We start from the raw sequence: 15,138 nt of genomic DNA, 5'->3' as shown, positions 1-15,138 counted from the left end.
TGCAGGCAAAACACACATGTCAAATAAAAATAAGTCTTAAAAAACGGAAGGTCATCCTCAGCTGTATAATGTGATACCAGTGTGGGATATATGAGGTCCTGTCTAAAAGTAAAAGAAAAAAGAAAACTTACAAAATGTATTAATAATCTCAAGGCTATATGTTTCATCAATATTTTATATACTATTTAAAAGAGAAAATCAGACTGTTGTGTGTGGCTTATTCTCTTATCCATAGACTCCGGGAGACTGACCCTGAGGGTGGTAGTGAGTCCAGGGCCAGCCTGGGCTGCAGGAAGGCACTTTCTCAGTATAACCTTCATTCTTAGCTTAGGTTTTCACCTTCTTACAGTAGTTTTAAGAGAACACAGTAGGGAAAAGTGAAAACAGAAGGAAGAAAAACCTTGCAGAATATAGTTATCTGGGTTTCTTGAGAGCAGGTGCTGGAACTCAAGGCTTCAGGTGCTCACTTCCCTTGGTATATATTATAACTCCAGAGCAGTGGACCAGTGCCAGGGAATGGAAAGTAAAGATCAGTTGTCAAATAACTTTACCATTTGCCATTTATTAAGTCACCACGTTTGATAGAATACACAAACACACACAATCCTTGTGGGCCGTTAGAACCATGTTTGATAGAATACACAAACACACACAATCCCCGTGGGCTATTAGCAGCATTAATAAATGTCAACCTGCTTGTGTTTTATAGTCAGTCACTATACTCTGCTTTCTGACTGGGAAAACAAGTTAACAAGCATCTCCATCTAGAAATATGTATCTTCATATGAAATATGCATATCTGCATATGAAAGTATCACACCACCTATCAGCTCTAAACCGTGTTGTCATAACACACTGTCACATTCAGCATTGTGGTTTCTGTGGAGTGGTTGGGAGATGGAGGACAAATGAGAGCAGTAACAATACTGGCTCAAAGAGAATACAACACAAGTCATGTTCAGGGGAGCATGGTGGTGCTTGTCTTTAGTCCCGGAACCCAGCACTTAGAAGACAGAGGGCAGGTTCTGTGAGGTGAGTCCAGCCAAGTACTGAGCTTCAGGCTTAAGGCTGCATATTAAAGCCCTGTCTTTAAATAAATAGCATGCAGGCAGTGTCATCTGTCATGTGTCCTAACTTTGGTGTGCCTACAAGAGTTCATTCTGCATATGGTTTGTTTGAGGGCAACTTAAAATGACAACAGTTTGGAGTCCTTGGCCCCAGCCTGCCAGGAGCAGTTTCCTGTAAGAGCGTGGGGAGTGTGAGGAGCATGCCCTCATCCTCTCCATGGCTCCAATGTCTGCCTGACAGTTACCTCAATGTGAGCATCAGTTAACACCCACTCCATGAAGTGCATTTGTATTTCAGCTTCCCCTCACTTTTAGGTTTTTATAGAAGTCAGTGTTGATTTTGTCTGGCTTAATAACTTTTAAAAATATTTTTTATATTTTTCTTCTAAGATTTATTTATATTTATGTACATCTGTGAGGGTGCCAGATCCACTGGAACTGGATTTATAGTTGTGAACTGCCATGTGGGTGCTGGGAATTAAATCCCAGTCATCTGAAAGAGCAGCCAGTGCTCTAAACCACTGAGCCAACGCTCAGGATCCAGTGTTTGAGATGTAAACTTTTTTTTACTCCATTTTCTGGCAAATGGATTTTTTCCCTCTGTTTAGCCTGTACACATAAGGTAGTTAATCCTTACTTAAATCAGAAGGTTAAGGGTAATAAATCTGTTGGTTTTTTTGCTCCCCCCACTCGCCCCATGTTGTCTATGTTAATATACTAGTTTTTTGTTTATTTCTTTGAGATATAATCTCATGTGACTCAATTCTTCTGCACTTTCAGTGTAGCCAAGAATGACCTTGGACTCTGCCTCCACTTCCTAAGTGCTAGAATTGCAAGCATGTGCCACAACACCTAGCTTTATGCGGCACAGGTTGGGTAAGCACTCTACCAACTGAGCTACATCCGCTGTCCGAAATACTAGTTTTAATAATTACAAATAGTTCCTCAGGGCTCTGAGGTGTAGTTCAATGGTACTGTACTTGCCTAGAGAGTTCAAGGTTCTAGTTGATTCCTAGTACCACAAAAATTAATTAGGTGCCCCTTTAACAGATAAAAAAATCCTAAGGGGACAGAAGTTTGGCTCACCCTAACTGGACCAATTACATATTTTCAACAACACAGTCTAAATTAAAGCTAGCTTTTACTTTAGGCAATTCATGTGTAATCAGGGACCCCAGCTAAGCCTGCTGCCCACACTCATGCTTTAGGATTCCTTAGAAGAAAAAGAAAGATTTCTCAAGTGTGGTGACTTTCATAGCTATTTACTCGATTTCTTAATTGATATTATGTGCTTTTTGCTTTTACTAATAAACTGAGAAATTAATACACTGTTGTGGTCTTAGTTTTCCTTACAAACAGACATGACAAGACGGCAGCTGGAATATGAAGCAAGGCAAATCAGGGCTGCAATGGAGGAGCAGCTTGGCACCTGCCAGGACATGGAGAAGCGCGCACAGGTGACTGCATGCACCACAGCCCTGCTGATGTTTCTTAAGCTCTGTTATCCCATTATCTGTGTGGTGAGATGTGGTCAGTGATGGAGCTCTCACTCACTGATGGAAGGCTGTCAGTGCAGCCCAGCACCATCAAGGAAAACATTCAAAGTCTGTCTTATAGTGGCACTATTTCAGGATAACAATTTCTCCTGGCTGTTGGGCATTATAACCAGTACTGACATAATTCTGCCTCTGCTATATAACACTTGGGTATTCATCTTTCTGCATAGAATTACAGGGAAGAAATCTCCTGTAGCTGTTAACTAGCTTCAGTTCTTTTGAGATTGCTGTTTCTTGCAATCTAAGTTTATGTAGCAGCATTCAGAAGTTTTTTCAAAAAATAAAAAAATAAAAAAGCAGCAGCAACAGTGCATGTTTGAGACTCAAAGGAGGCACAAGGAATGCCTAAGGGAAGAGGGCGGGAGGGATGAGAGGAGGCGGGAGGGAGACCTAAGGGGAGGGACCGTGGGGGATGAGGAAGAGAATAACCCACAGGAAGGTTAAGAAAGAGCATCACCTGCTTTGATTGAGGAGTATGTCCTTATGTCCTTACAGCATGTCACAGGTGTGTGACTGGCTAGGGTGGCCCTGTAGAAGACAGGTGTAATTACTACCTTGCCTTACTTTAAAGTGAGCATGGAGAATTTTTTTTATTTTCACTTCTTTAAAAAACTTATTAGAAATATATTTAAAAGACATATTGGAAATATATTTAAAGATTTCATTTAACTAGAACAAACTATTATTTGTATGGTGGTATATTGTATTTTGTAAAGTGATTTTTTTTTCTTATTTCTAATTTTAAGCTTTTCCTGTAATATATTCCCCTCTTCATCTCCAAGATCCATTTCATATTCTCTCTTAAAGCCAAAACAAAGGAAAAAGAAAACTGTGGTGCCTGTTCCATGTGGTTCAGCTTGTACTTCTGAGCATGTGGCTGCCCTGGGGTGTGGCTATTGTACCAGTGGCACTATTGAAGAAAGCTGTTTTTCCCTCTCTCAGCAGCTACAGTTGCAAATAGCTTCTTGGTTAGGGGTGGGATTTGTGTGAGAAGATGACTATAACTAGTGGTGGTGGCACACATCTTCAGTCCCAGCACTTGGGAGGCAGAAGCAGGTGGATCTCTGAGTTTGAACCTAGCCTGGTCTACAGAGTGAGTTCCAGAACAGCAAACTTTACACAAAGAAACCCTGTCTTGAAAAATTAATTTAAAAAAAAATTATATCTAAGGTAATATTTAACACCATAACATGACACATTTCATAGTTTCATAAGCACTTGGGATAAATTTATGTGCACATACATATCGTGTATCTATTTGTGTATCTTATCAAATTACAATTAGTAATTTGACTGAAATAAACATAATTGAAAATATACATAAACATCTAAGTAGAAAATTTTTAAGCAACATGAGGTTATAAATTATAAGGCTGATTAATTTTACTATATTAAAGTTAAGAATTTATCTTTATTAGGAACCATCAGGGTAGTCATAGACTGAGGAAGATGGTTATTATTAGAACTAAGAATTAAAATCAAGAACCTGTAATGAATTTCTAAAAATACATTTTATTTACATTTAGATTTAAATTTGAGATTTTTGTACAGTTTTTTAAAATGTCAAGCAGACTTGTTTCCACAAAACACAGCTGTGAGAAATATTCATTGGCTTGATATAAATGTGCATTCTTAGAATGTAACTATGAATTATGCTTTTTTGTTCCTGGGGCTTTTTGTATTTGTTTTTAGAGATCCTAAGAACATGATGAAATAGTAGACATAAAAATTCTTATTATACACAACGTAAAGGGATAGATCCAGGGTCGGATGATTTTCATGGGAATCCCAGAAGAGAGAGAGATGGACTTCATTTCTTTCTTGGCCATTTTGTTACCTGGATATTTCATTTTGGTTGCCAAGATTAATATTTTAGGAAATTTAATTTTGTATCTTGAGTAACACACACCTTTTTCCACTTAGGAATAACCATATGAAAATTAAGTTTGAAAAACCACAAAAAAAAAACCCAAAAAGACAGCTGCTGGAAGGGCTGGCCTTCACTGGTGTCTCCTTTGTAAGGACAGAACAAAAATGACAGTGGCTGGAGTGGTGGCCCCAAGAGTACCTCAGAGCTAGCACAGTGCAGGAGTCAGAATCAGTTATTCTGCAAGAGTTACAAAGGATGTGGAACTCTTGGCTGCTGGAAGGATGCTGAAGTCCCTGCTCCTGCTCAGTCTACAATGCCTACAAACCAGTGAGAACAAGACAGTAGACACCAAAATAGTCAGATGTAGTCCAGCCTCTGTGTGGACACCCCTATAATCCAGCACTCAGGAAGCCAGAGCAGGAAGGTTGAGTTGGAAGCCAGCCTGAGCTGCATGTTGATTCCTCCCTCAAAAAGAGGGGCTTGGATGTGGATAGATAGCTCCACCTTAAAACAAATTCAGTTGGCTAATAGTTGTGAAAAATGTTGGCACTTAATCTTAACATAGAAGAGCTAAAATTAATAGAAAATGTAAAACATTTGAGTCCTTAATAAAGAATGAAAACTCAAAAGCAATAAAAGTTGTTTTCATAAAAATTTAAAACACCTATCCTTCAAAAATGAAAAGGAAAAATATTTTTAACAGTATAAAGAAAAACAGTTAATATCCCCAAAATGTAAAAATTCCTGAGGTTTAATTCTTAAAGACTGCCCTTGTTTTTTAAATGGATAAAGGATTAGCCAACAATCTGTTTAAAGGCTGGAGATGGCTGGTAAAACATGTAGAGATAACTGGTAAATAATTCGAAGAAATTTAAAACAACATCCATTCCTGCCCCTGCCTTTGTGAAGTTCATCTCTGTTACTAGTTTGGTTATTTACTTAACTTCCTTTTTCAATGACATCTGGTCCCACAGCATGTTAGTAAAGGCTGGAAAAATGCCCATCAGTTTGTAACAGAGCCTGTTTCTGTGCCACTGTGGTATACACATCCTTTAATTCCAGTCCTGTGGAGGAGGCAGAGGCAGGTGGATCTTGAGTTCCAGGCCAGCCAGAACTGCATAAGATCATCTCCAAAAACAAAAGCAGAAAGCAGTCACAGATGATGTGTTCAGCACACATGTCTCGTAGTAGTAGTTCCTGCACAGTGTGAATGTACCATCTTTGTGATTCTTATATTGCAAATAAAGGTAATGTTCATTTGGAAAGCAGAAGCCAGAGAAACACAATTCTAGGCTACCATCAACCACACAGCAAGTTCTAGACAAAGTGGGCTAGACAAAGAGACTGTGGGTAGGGGGAGCAGGGCCAGCAATCAGATATAAAGTGAATAAGTTAAAAAAAAAAAATACATCCATGTCAGGCAGCTCCAGGGGTACCTACACATGAATATGCACACAACACATAAAAATAAATCATTATCTAACTTGTTCTCTTCTTCTATTTCAGCGAAGAATAGCCAGGATTCAGCAAATAGAGAAGGACATACTTCGAGTCCGACAGCTTTTACAGTCCCAAGCAGCTGAGGCGGAGGTTAGTGAAGCTCTGCCTGGAAAAGAAAGTATTTGTAGTTAATGTGGCATCATTGAGATATGGGCCTTTTAGAGAGAAAGGGTTTTTTATTATTATTATTTTTTTAATATACATTGGTGTTTTGCCTGCAGGTATGTCTATGTGAGGATGCCAGATCCCCTTTGAATTGGAGTTAACAGTTGTGAGCTGCCATATGGGTGCTGGGAATTGAACCCAGGTCTCCTCTCCAGTCCTGAAACATTTTATACTTCTCAGCAATTAAAATTTAGTCTTTAGCATTAGCTGTAAATTTGTATAATCAAATCACCACTTGAGCTATCATTTCCCTTTGCTTTTTCTTATATGTAATCCATAATATGAAAATTGATAAAAAGCATTAAAAGAGTCACAGATACCAGGGAAAGTGACGGGAATAAAAATGGAGGCTCTGGGCAACTGTTCGATAGACTTAACTGTTATACCATATTATAGGGAATAAGGAAGGCCGTGACAGAGCCCAGTGTGTATCGTGGGATCCTAAGGGGTTCCCGCCTGGTTATGCAGGTCACCTGTGAATAGAAGTATGAAAAGGGACTGAAATGAGGTTAGTTGAAAACTTGTCTAGAACCAGGTGAGGGGGTGGGGAGACGGCTTAACAGTTAGAGCATTGGCTGCACTTTCAGAAGAACCAGGTCCAGCACCTGCATGGTAGCTCACAACCACCTGTAACTCTACTTCTATGGGATCTGGTGCCTTCTCCTGGCCTCCATGGGTAGCATGCTTACATGTGGTACACATGTATGTCCATGAAGGCAACACCTGTACAGATAACAATAAATATAATAAAGAAGCAGATGGGCTCTGAAACTGCTTCACATTTCCAGTACAACTGTCGCTGTTTCTCTTTTCAGTCCTCACAGAAAATCAGTTATCCCACATACCGCCCCCTCAAAAAGGATGTGGATCTCTGAATTATAGTAATAGTATAGATATAGTGTAGTGTAGATTATAGGGAATCTGGTATGATGAATTGAAGCTGGAGATAGTTGGAAATATACTCAATGGTGAGATTCCTGCTGTCCTCTAGCCTTGTCGTCTCTAGGAAGTTTCTCTAAGAAACACAGCTAACCCAAGAAAAGGGCTAAGGAGTCCTCACCACACCAAACCAGCTAGTCCATTCTGTGCTCACTGCATCTGGCTGACTTCATTGACTTTTTCTGTAGCTAGCCCACTCTTCAGTCTGAGTGGACACTAAGACTGCTAGGCATTTTAATGATGTCCTGGTAAGAAGATCATAGAGGTAGAGTCTCTTGTTGCAGGGAGAAGGACAGCTCAGCACTGCAGCTGACCTTCATATCCCAGCAGGAACAGGGTGTGATCCTGCACGCATGCCTGAACCTTAGCATCTGGGAGGCAGAGCAGGAGGCCAGCCTGAGAGACATGAAAATCAAAAGACATTTTTTCGTAAAGTAGAAAAAGACAACGAAACACAAAATAGAATGGTAGGCAGACAAGATGACTCAGCAGATGCAGGCGTTCACCATAGAGCTTGCTGGCCTGTGCTCACTGCCCCAGCCAAGGACCCACGTGGTGAAAGGAGCAAAGCGGTTTCTGCAGTTCTCTGAGCTCCATAGGTGTGATACGGGAACACGCACACAGACTATAAACAAGTAATAAATGAAAAGGGGGTTGTTTTTAAAGGAAAATTCTAAAGCCTAAAAAAGGAAGAGAAATTCCACACAATATAGTGAATTCCTTTAGATTTCTCAGCAGCCAACCTAGGAATCCAGGAAACAAGACTGTTTTTTTGTTTTGTTTAAAAAAACTTTAGAAATTTTTCAGTTCCTTTGATACCAATTATTTAAACTCTATTCTTTGTCCAACAATTCAGTTCAGTTACCTCAAGTTGATATTAGATCCCACAAGCAAAACTCTTAGTTATTTACAAGACTGTTCACATTTCATACATACAACAGGATTTGGATGTGCCCACCTATAAGTGTTTCTCCCTGGCTATGACTCCCACTGAAGTGGATGTACTGCAGACCATTGCTATCCTGACACTACCCAACCCCACACGACAAAAGCCAAGTTCTTTATCCTTTAAGTGCCCCAATGATACACTACCCAATTGACTTCTACTTCCTGTTGGCAATGATAAAATGCCACGGAGGAGAAGTCACAGCAGCAGGAGCCAAGGACAGTATACACTGTTTATGTGACCAGCTTTCTCCTTTTATACAAGTCTAGGATCCCAGCCAGGAAGTGAAGTCATCCATAGGGGCAGGTCTTCCCAACTCAGTCACTTTAACACATACAAGGCCTCACAGGCCTTCTCAGAGTCTGTCTGTCTCCCTGGTGACTCTAGATGTCACATTGGGAATTGAGGTCATTATCACACCAGTAACATCCAGTGTTGTTGTGTATCAATTTAGAAATTCAGGCCTTTGCAAACATCCAGAATGTTCAGAACTCACTAAAAGCTTTGTACTTGAGTGATTCTACTTTTATTATAAGGGGACGTGACAAAAGCCAAATGGGAGACACATTGCAAAGTCCAAAGATGAGGTGAGGTGGTCGCAGGTGAAAATCTCGAGTGTTCTCCCTTGGGATCTCGGTTTGTAACCCCTCATTTTCCATCTGGGCTGCAAACTTATGGGTTTTTATTTGTATTTAGGATGTAAAATGGTGCACCTGAAAATACTTGGCAGTTCCTCAAAACATTAAATGTAAAATTGCCAATAACTCAGCAGTCCCAGTCTCGGGTATCGAGTAAAAAGTGGCTACATAATGATTCTCAACTCAGCTGTTCATTCAGCCTTAGTCATTGTCTCCCAAAAGGAAAGATGGGACAGATGGGACACTGTTAGGCAGCACTTAAAGTTGGGTACTCTAAGTAAAATGTAGATAACTTTTGAAAACTCATTAAGTAAAATAAACCACATAAGTCCACCTAAAATTGCTAGAAGACTGGGGAAATGGCTTAGTGGATAAAGTGCTTGCTGTGCAGTGTGAGGACCAGAGTTAGGATACCCAGAGCCTGCAAGCTCTGGAATCAGTGAGGGACCCTGTCTCAGTATGTAAAGTACAGGGTGATCTCACGGAAGACTCCCAGCATCAGCTTTGGTCCTTCACAACTTCTTGCATGTGTGTGCGTGCACACATACACTTTTAGTTAAATGTCTAGAAAAAAATTATTTTAAAGATATAACTCAAGCCTGGTAGCATTTGGTAGGTAGAGGGAATTGAAAGTTCCAAGGCCGCCCTAGGCAACATAGTAAGACCATCTCTCCCTAACAAAAACTCAAAGTAGACGAGCTGTTGCCTGGTGCAGTGAGTGGAAATGTGGACTAACTGTGGACAGTAGGAGAGAACTTACTGTGATGATAAAAATATTCTAAAACTAGATTATGGTGATGCTGGGTAAATTCATTGAAAATCATTAAATCGAACACTTAATGGGTATATTTTATGGCATTCAACAGCTTAAACAAAACTGCTTTTATTTATTTCACTAAACCAGTAATATACTCTTCTTACCCAGCACTCAGAAGGCAGAGGCAGGGAGGAGCAGTAGTTCAATCCCTACCTCAGCTTCCTAGCAAATTCAAAACCAGCATAAGGTACATGAGCCCCTCCCTCAAATAACATCTTTCTTCCTAGTCTGCCACCTAGGGTAGAAAACTGACTTGGTTTTACAGCAGGTATAGGACTATTGTCTACTAGAAGTTAACAACAGCCAGCCTTTCTCTCTAGAGAGAGTAGTGACAGAGGACAGGTACCCAGGAGTGCAGTGCTCTGCTCCTCCTCCACGTCTGTGGGAGGCACTTATTGCCTCGTGCTCTGTGAAGGTATGGGAACAGGATTGTGAGGTGGATAATTACACCACCGTACAGTCAGAAAACAGGAGAATGAATGCAGGTACTCAACCACTTGCCCCTTCCCTTCCAATCAGTATCGGGACCCCATCGGGTAGTGGTGCCCACCTCTGGATGGTCTTTCTTCTTTGTTAATGTCTGTAGAACTCCCTCTCATACATTCAGGAGTGTGTCTGTCAGGTTAGCCAAGGTTAACATCATACTAGTCTAGCACCAGATCCTGTCAGGTATCTCTCTGTGGCTGTGCTTATGTCTCCACTACTACCATTCTGTGACAATTCACCTCTTCTTGACTAATGCTACTGCATTAGCCTCCCAACTGCTCCTCAAGTCACTTAGCTTTGACCCGTCGATGATTTGTTAACTATGCAAGGCGGCAGCTGGGCATGTAGTACAGTTGGTAGAGTACTGACCAAGCATGCACAAAACCCTAGGCTTACTCCTAGTAGCACATAAAACCAGGGATAGTGTCACACATCCGTTATCCCCAAATTTACAGATATGAGGACCAAAAGTTCAAGACCTCCTCAGCTACACAGCAGGCTTGAGGCTAGTCTGGGCTACATGAGACTCTCTAAGTAGATAACATGGGTATGATAACGTGGTAGTCTCAGGATAACGTAGAAAAGGCAAATCCAACAAAGTCAATACATTTTTAAAACTAACGTTTAAAAGCTATTTTAAAGCTATTTTTATTCTATGTGTATAAATTCCTTTTTGCCTGCTTCTATGTCCATGTACCACACGTGTGCCTGGTGTCAATGGAAGCCAAAAAAGGTCATCAGATCCCCTGGGATTGGAGTTACTGATGTATATAAGCCACCACGAGGATACTGGAACTCAAACTTGGGTGGTCTGGAAGAGCAGCTAGTGTGCTTAACTACTCTCACTTTAATTCTGTTCACCGTTTTACTTGTGGTACTTGAGCAATTTTGTGACCTTTGATATGCCACAAGAAGTCACACTTCCCCCTGCTGCAGCTCTTTCCTTGTGACCCTCTGTTTACCTAAAATGTCCACCATCCTAGTCATCAGTTCCTCTTTCCAGTAGCACTTTCTAAGAAAGCGCCCTTCTTCTTCACACAGCTCCCAGCTCTCTTCATAAGCTCTTGGCTTTCCTTCGTAGCACTTGGCGAAGTTTTGACTTTATCGTTACAGTTTTGGTTTTTTGAAAATGTGTTCCCTCAAGCCAGGACAGACAGTCAGTAGTGTTTGCTGTAAGCACGCTGACGTCTTCCCTTGTGCTTCTGCTATGTCATGTGCTTGCCTGAATCCTTGACTAGTTTTATCACGAGTGACTGTATTTCTGCTCTGGTTGATTTTAGTCTTTCTTCTGCTTCTGAATTACTAAGATTACTAATTACTAATTCCCTTTTGCTTAGCTACAGCTGTTACTAGTGTTGGGTGAAAATGATCCATGTCACATTTTTAAGTAGTCTAGAAAGGCTTAGGGGTTAAATATCCAGGGAAGGCATTTTAGAATATAATGGTACTTTATGTCAGATTGTTAGAGCATAATCCTTACATTAGATTTTGATGATAGCATTTTCCTAAAGCAAGCAGATAAAAGTTTCTATAAAAGATGGTGGGAGGCCGGGTGGTGGTGGCACATGCCTTTAATCCCAGCACTTGGGAGGCAGAGGCAGGCTGATTTCTGAGTTCGAGGCCAACCTGGTCTACAGAGTGAGTTCCAGGACAGCCATGGCTACACAGAGAAACCCTGTCTAGAAAAACAAAAAACAACAACAACAAAAAAAAAGATGGTGGGAGATTATTTCAGTTTTTGTATCTGTGCGGGTGGTTTACAAAATGCCTGCTTTATATATCCTGTCCTAAAGTGACTACTTTTACTAGGTATAATTTGTTACTTTATTTCATATAACAGATGGTGGGTACATTAGCAAAATTTTTTCTGTTTTACTTATTAGTTCCAAAGAGCTTGTCACTCCGTCTCATATAACATTAGCAGAAGATGTGCACATATTCTCGTAAAAACGTGCCTACAGGGGAGCTATTTGTAACTTGAGGTGTGTGTTTAACTGCTATATTTGCAGCCCCATGAAATGCCAAAGTCATGTGACCTTGCAACAAAGGACAGTTATTTGCTCTAGGTGGGTTGTGGGTGATAATGTGAGGAGCACATCTGGTGGAGGATGGTGTTTCTGTGAGCCTCTGAAATCCTTTTTATGTATAGCCCGAGTGCTCAGGGGACACTTAGCTGTGCTGGAGGTCAGAAGTGTGGCATGCACTTCTGTGCCTTTGTCAACCTATATCCTAGAATTGTGAAGCGAAAAATAAGCTGTGAGCTCTAAACTCAAACTGTTTTTGTACATAATGCTACTGTGTGTTAACAGAGGTCATCTCAGAGCAAGCATGGCGTTGCCTCCCACGAAGCTGAACAGCAGCATGAAGGCCAAGGAGTGGCAGAAAGCAGCATGGCGACTTCTGGTAGTGGTCAGGTATGACTGTTTTCTTTTCTTTCTTTTTTTCTTTTTTTTTTTTTTGGTTTTTCGAGACAGGGTTTCTCTATGTAGCCCTGGCTGTCCTAGAACTAACTCTGTAGACCAGGCTGGCCTTGAACTCAGAAATCGGCCTGCCTTTGCCTCTGCCTCCCAAGTGCTGGGATTAAAGGCGTGTGCCAACCACTGCTTGGCCTGTATGACTGTTTTCAAATGGACAGGTTGTATCAATTTCCTTAGAATGTGTGCCTCTAGAAACACTCAGTGTCAAAGTGCTCTCACTCTCGGTCACATTTAAGTACACTTTCTGAACTTGTTGGAATATTTTATGCTCCAGATCACGTTTGTGTCGTGTTTGTGTCACGTTTGTGTCAGCGGCTGCTGTGCATGGGTCTGTACAGAGTTTACCTCCGAGGGCTGACACTGTTGCATGTTAGCACAGTCCTGCTTTCTCTCGAGCCTCAGGACAAAAGCCTCTTCTGGTTTTAGCTGTCACAGAGGCTCCTATAGCTCTTACCTCCTGGTGTACTTAAAGTTCACACAAATTGAAAAAGAAATCTTAATTGGAAAAGATTATTCTGATGCTTGTAAATAAAAAAAGCTTCATACTTCATCATGTTTTGCTGGTACTGTGTTAATTTTACCATCTCTACAAATTGCCAGCAATGTTTAAGTAGTGGTTTATTGAAATAATACGACAACTTTTCATTCGCGTGTCCTATATTTTTCAAATTTCTTCAACAGATGGTTTTATGTTGTAAAGGAATGATACTTAACTAAAATTTTCCTACTATTATCAACACAGAAGATTGGTCTTTCTAAGTTACTTTTGATAGTACTGTTTATATCCAAAAAAGGGGATATTCTGTTAATTCACTAATATATAAAGCTTAAAATATTATCCAAAAATATTTTCTTGTACTGAACTAAAGCAGATAATTTATTCCACATCACTAGTTAGTATTATATAGGAACAGTATTTAATGGTGAATTAGGATAAAATAGTGAGATTTAAATAAAAGGTTTGAGTTCTTTCTCTGTGTTACTGTTCCAGGAATTCCTTGAGAACTGCATATTCCTAGAGTGTAGAAGAAAGAGTTGAGTTTCATTTGACAGTTGTTGAAGCTTCAGATCTTATTCTAATTACTGTATACTTTAAAGTCTTATTCATCTGGTAGACTCTGTCTATACAGATCTAATGAAGTGGGTGGGAAAACCACAAAAGAAAGATCAGTAGGTTTCAGAAGAATGTGAATACTTTGTATCTGAGGAAATGAAAACAAGATTGGCAGACAACAGAAGTCAAGATCAGGGGCTGGAGAAGCTCAGCAGTTAACAGACTGGTCCATCTCCCAGAGGACCCAGGCTCCAGACCCAGCACCCACATGACAGCACACTCCGGTCCCAGTGGAGTCAGTTTTCTTTTCAGGCTTCCAAGAGCCAGCCACTCAAGTAGAACACAGACATGCATGCAAAAACACCCACACATGTAAAATTAATTATTTAATTAATTTTTTTTTTACTTTTACCTTTTTTAATTGAAATATAATTACATCATTTTCCCTCTGCCCTCTCTGCCCTTCAGTCCCTCCTGTGTCCATCTGTTTGTACCCTCTCCTGAAGTTCATGACCTCTTTTTCTTTAATTATTATTGCTACATATATATGCATGTAACATATAAGTATGTAAACAAAACCTGCTGAATCTGTCTAGTGTTTGAGTGTTCATGGTTTCAGGGCTGACCACTTGAGAGTGAATAACCAGTAAAGGGACTCATTTCTGGAGGAGACTGATTTTTCGTTGCCTGTAGTTCTTTGTCTAGGCTTGCCCCCCCCCATCCCCCGCCTGCCCACTGGATGCCCCCTTTCCACACTGGCGTGTCTATTGGTACTGTCCGTGCTCAGGTCCTCTTTAGGTGCTGGATCGTGACCTATGCTTCCCTGTCATTTCAAGAGACACAGTTTCACAGCAGATTTCCTGGTCCTCTGTCTTTTGCAGTTTTCTGGCCCTCTTCTGAGATGTTCTCTATGGTTTAAGTAAAAGAGTTGTGTTGTACACACACACAATCCGTTGTTCTCTGCATTTTACTGCTCTGTAATGGTCTCCACCTATTTCAGAGAGAAGCTTCTTTAATGAGGGGTGGGAGCACCACTGAGACGTGGGTGGAAGGGTCAGGATTTAGAATGGAGTTAGGAGTGTGCTGCTTTAATAAAGTACTGGTGATGGTCTCTAAGAGCCATGACCTCACTCACCCTGGGGAGCTGGCTAGGCTTCCAGTGCCAAGCATAATTTCATTTCCCTCCTGTTTAGCATGCCTTAATTCTAGTTAGGCAACTGTTGGTTAACCGCCAGGCTATGTGTGAGTACCACTGTGCACCCTTAGGAGTATATACTATTTTCTCTCTCTTTCTTTCTCTCTCTTTCTTTCTCTCTCTCTTTCTTTCTTTCTTTCTTTCTTTCTTTCTTTCTTTCTTTCTTTCAACCTATATTTATTTATTGGTTTTTGGTTTGTTTGGGTTTTTTGTTTTTGACGCAGGGTCTCTTTGTAGGCCTGGTTGTCCTGGTCCTCACTGGCTAGCCTTGAACTCAGAGATCCCTTTGCCCCCCAAGTACTGGGATTAAAGGCATGTGTCACCACCACCCAGCTCCCTTAGGGTTATCTTACATGCTGGGTTTTGTTATAGTTCATAGGTGTCATAGCTGGGTTGTCAGCTTGCACAACATCTTCCAGTGTGTGACA

At 40.7% G+C, this 15,138-nt stretch overlaps 1 protein-coding gene across 11 annotated transcripts in view; it reads left to right on the top strand.

Moving 5' to 3' along the window:
• Positions 1–15,138, top strand: part of Apc (APC regulator of Wnt signaling pathway) — an 89,387-nt gene that overhangs the window by 47,501 nt on the left and 26,748 nt on the right. For all 11 annotated transcript variants that reach the window (XM_034518271.2, XM_076912846.1, XM_034518272.2 and 8 more), the window contains 3 exons: positions 2,411–2,524; positions 6,000–6,083; positions 12,294–12,398. In XM_034518271.2, coding sequence (XP_034374162.1) covers positions 2,411–2,524; positions 6,000–6,083; positions 12,294–12,398 — 303 coding nt within the window. The remainder of the gene's footprint in view (positions 1–2,410; positions 2,525–5,999; positions 6,084–12,293; positions 12,399–15,138) is intronic.

The sequence above is a fragment of the Arvicanthis niloticus genome, chromosome 14 (assembly GCF_011762505.2).
Source record: "Arvicanthis niloticus isolate mArvNil1 chromosome 14, mArvNil1.pat.X, whole genome shotgun sequence".
NCBI classification, from domain to species: Eukaryota; Metazoa; Chordata; class Mammalia; order Rodentia; family Muridae; genus Arvicanthis; species Arvicanthis niloticus.
This window is presented reverse-complemented; position numbering and strand designations above follow the sequence as displayed.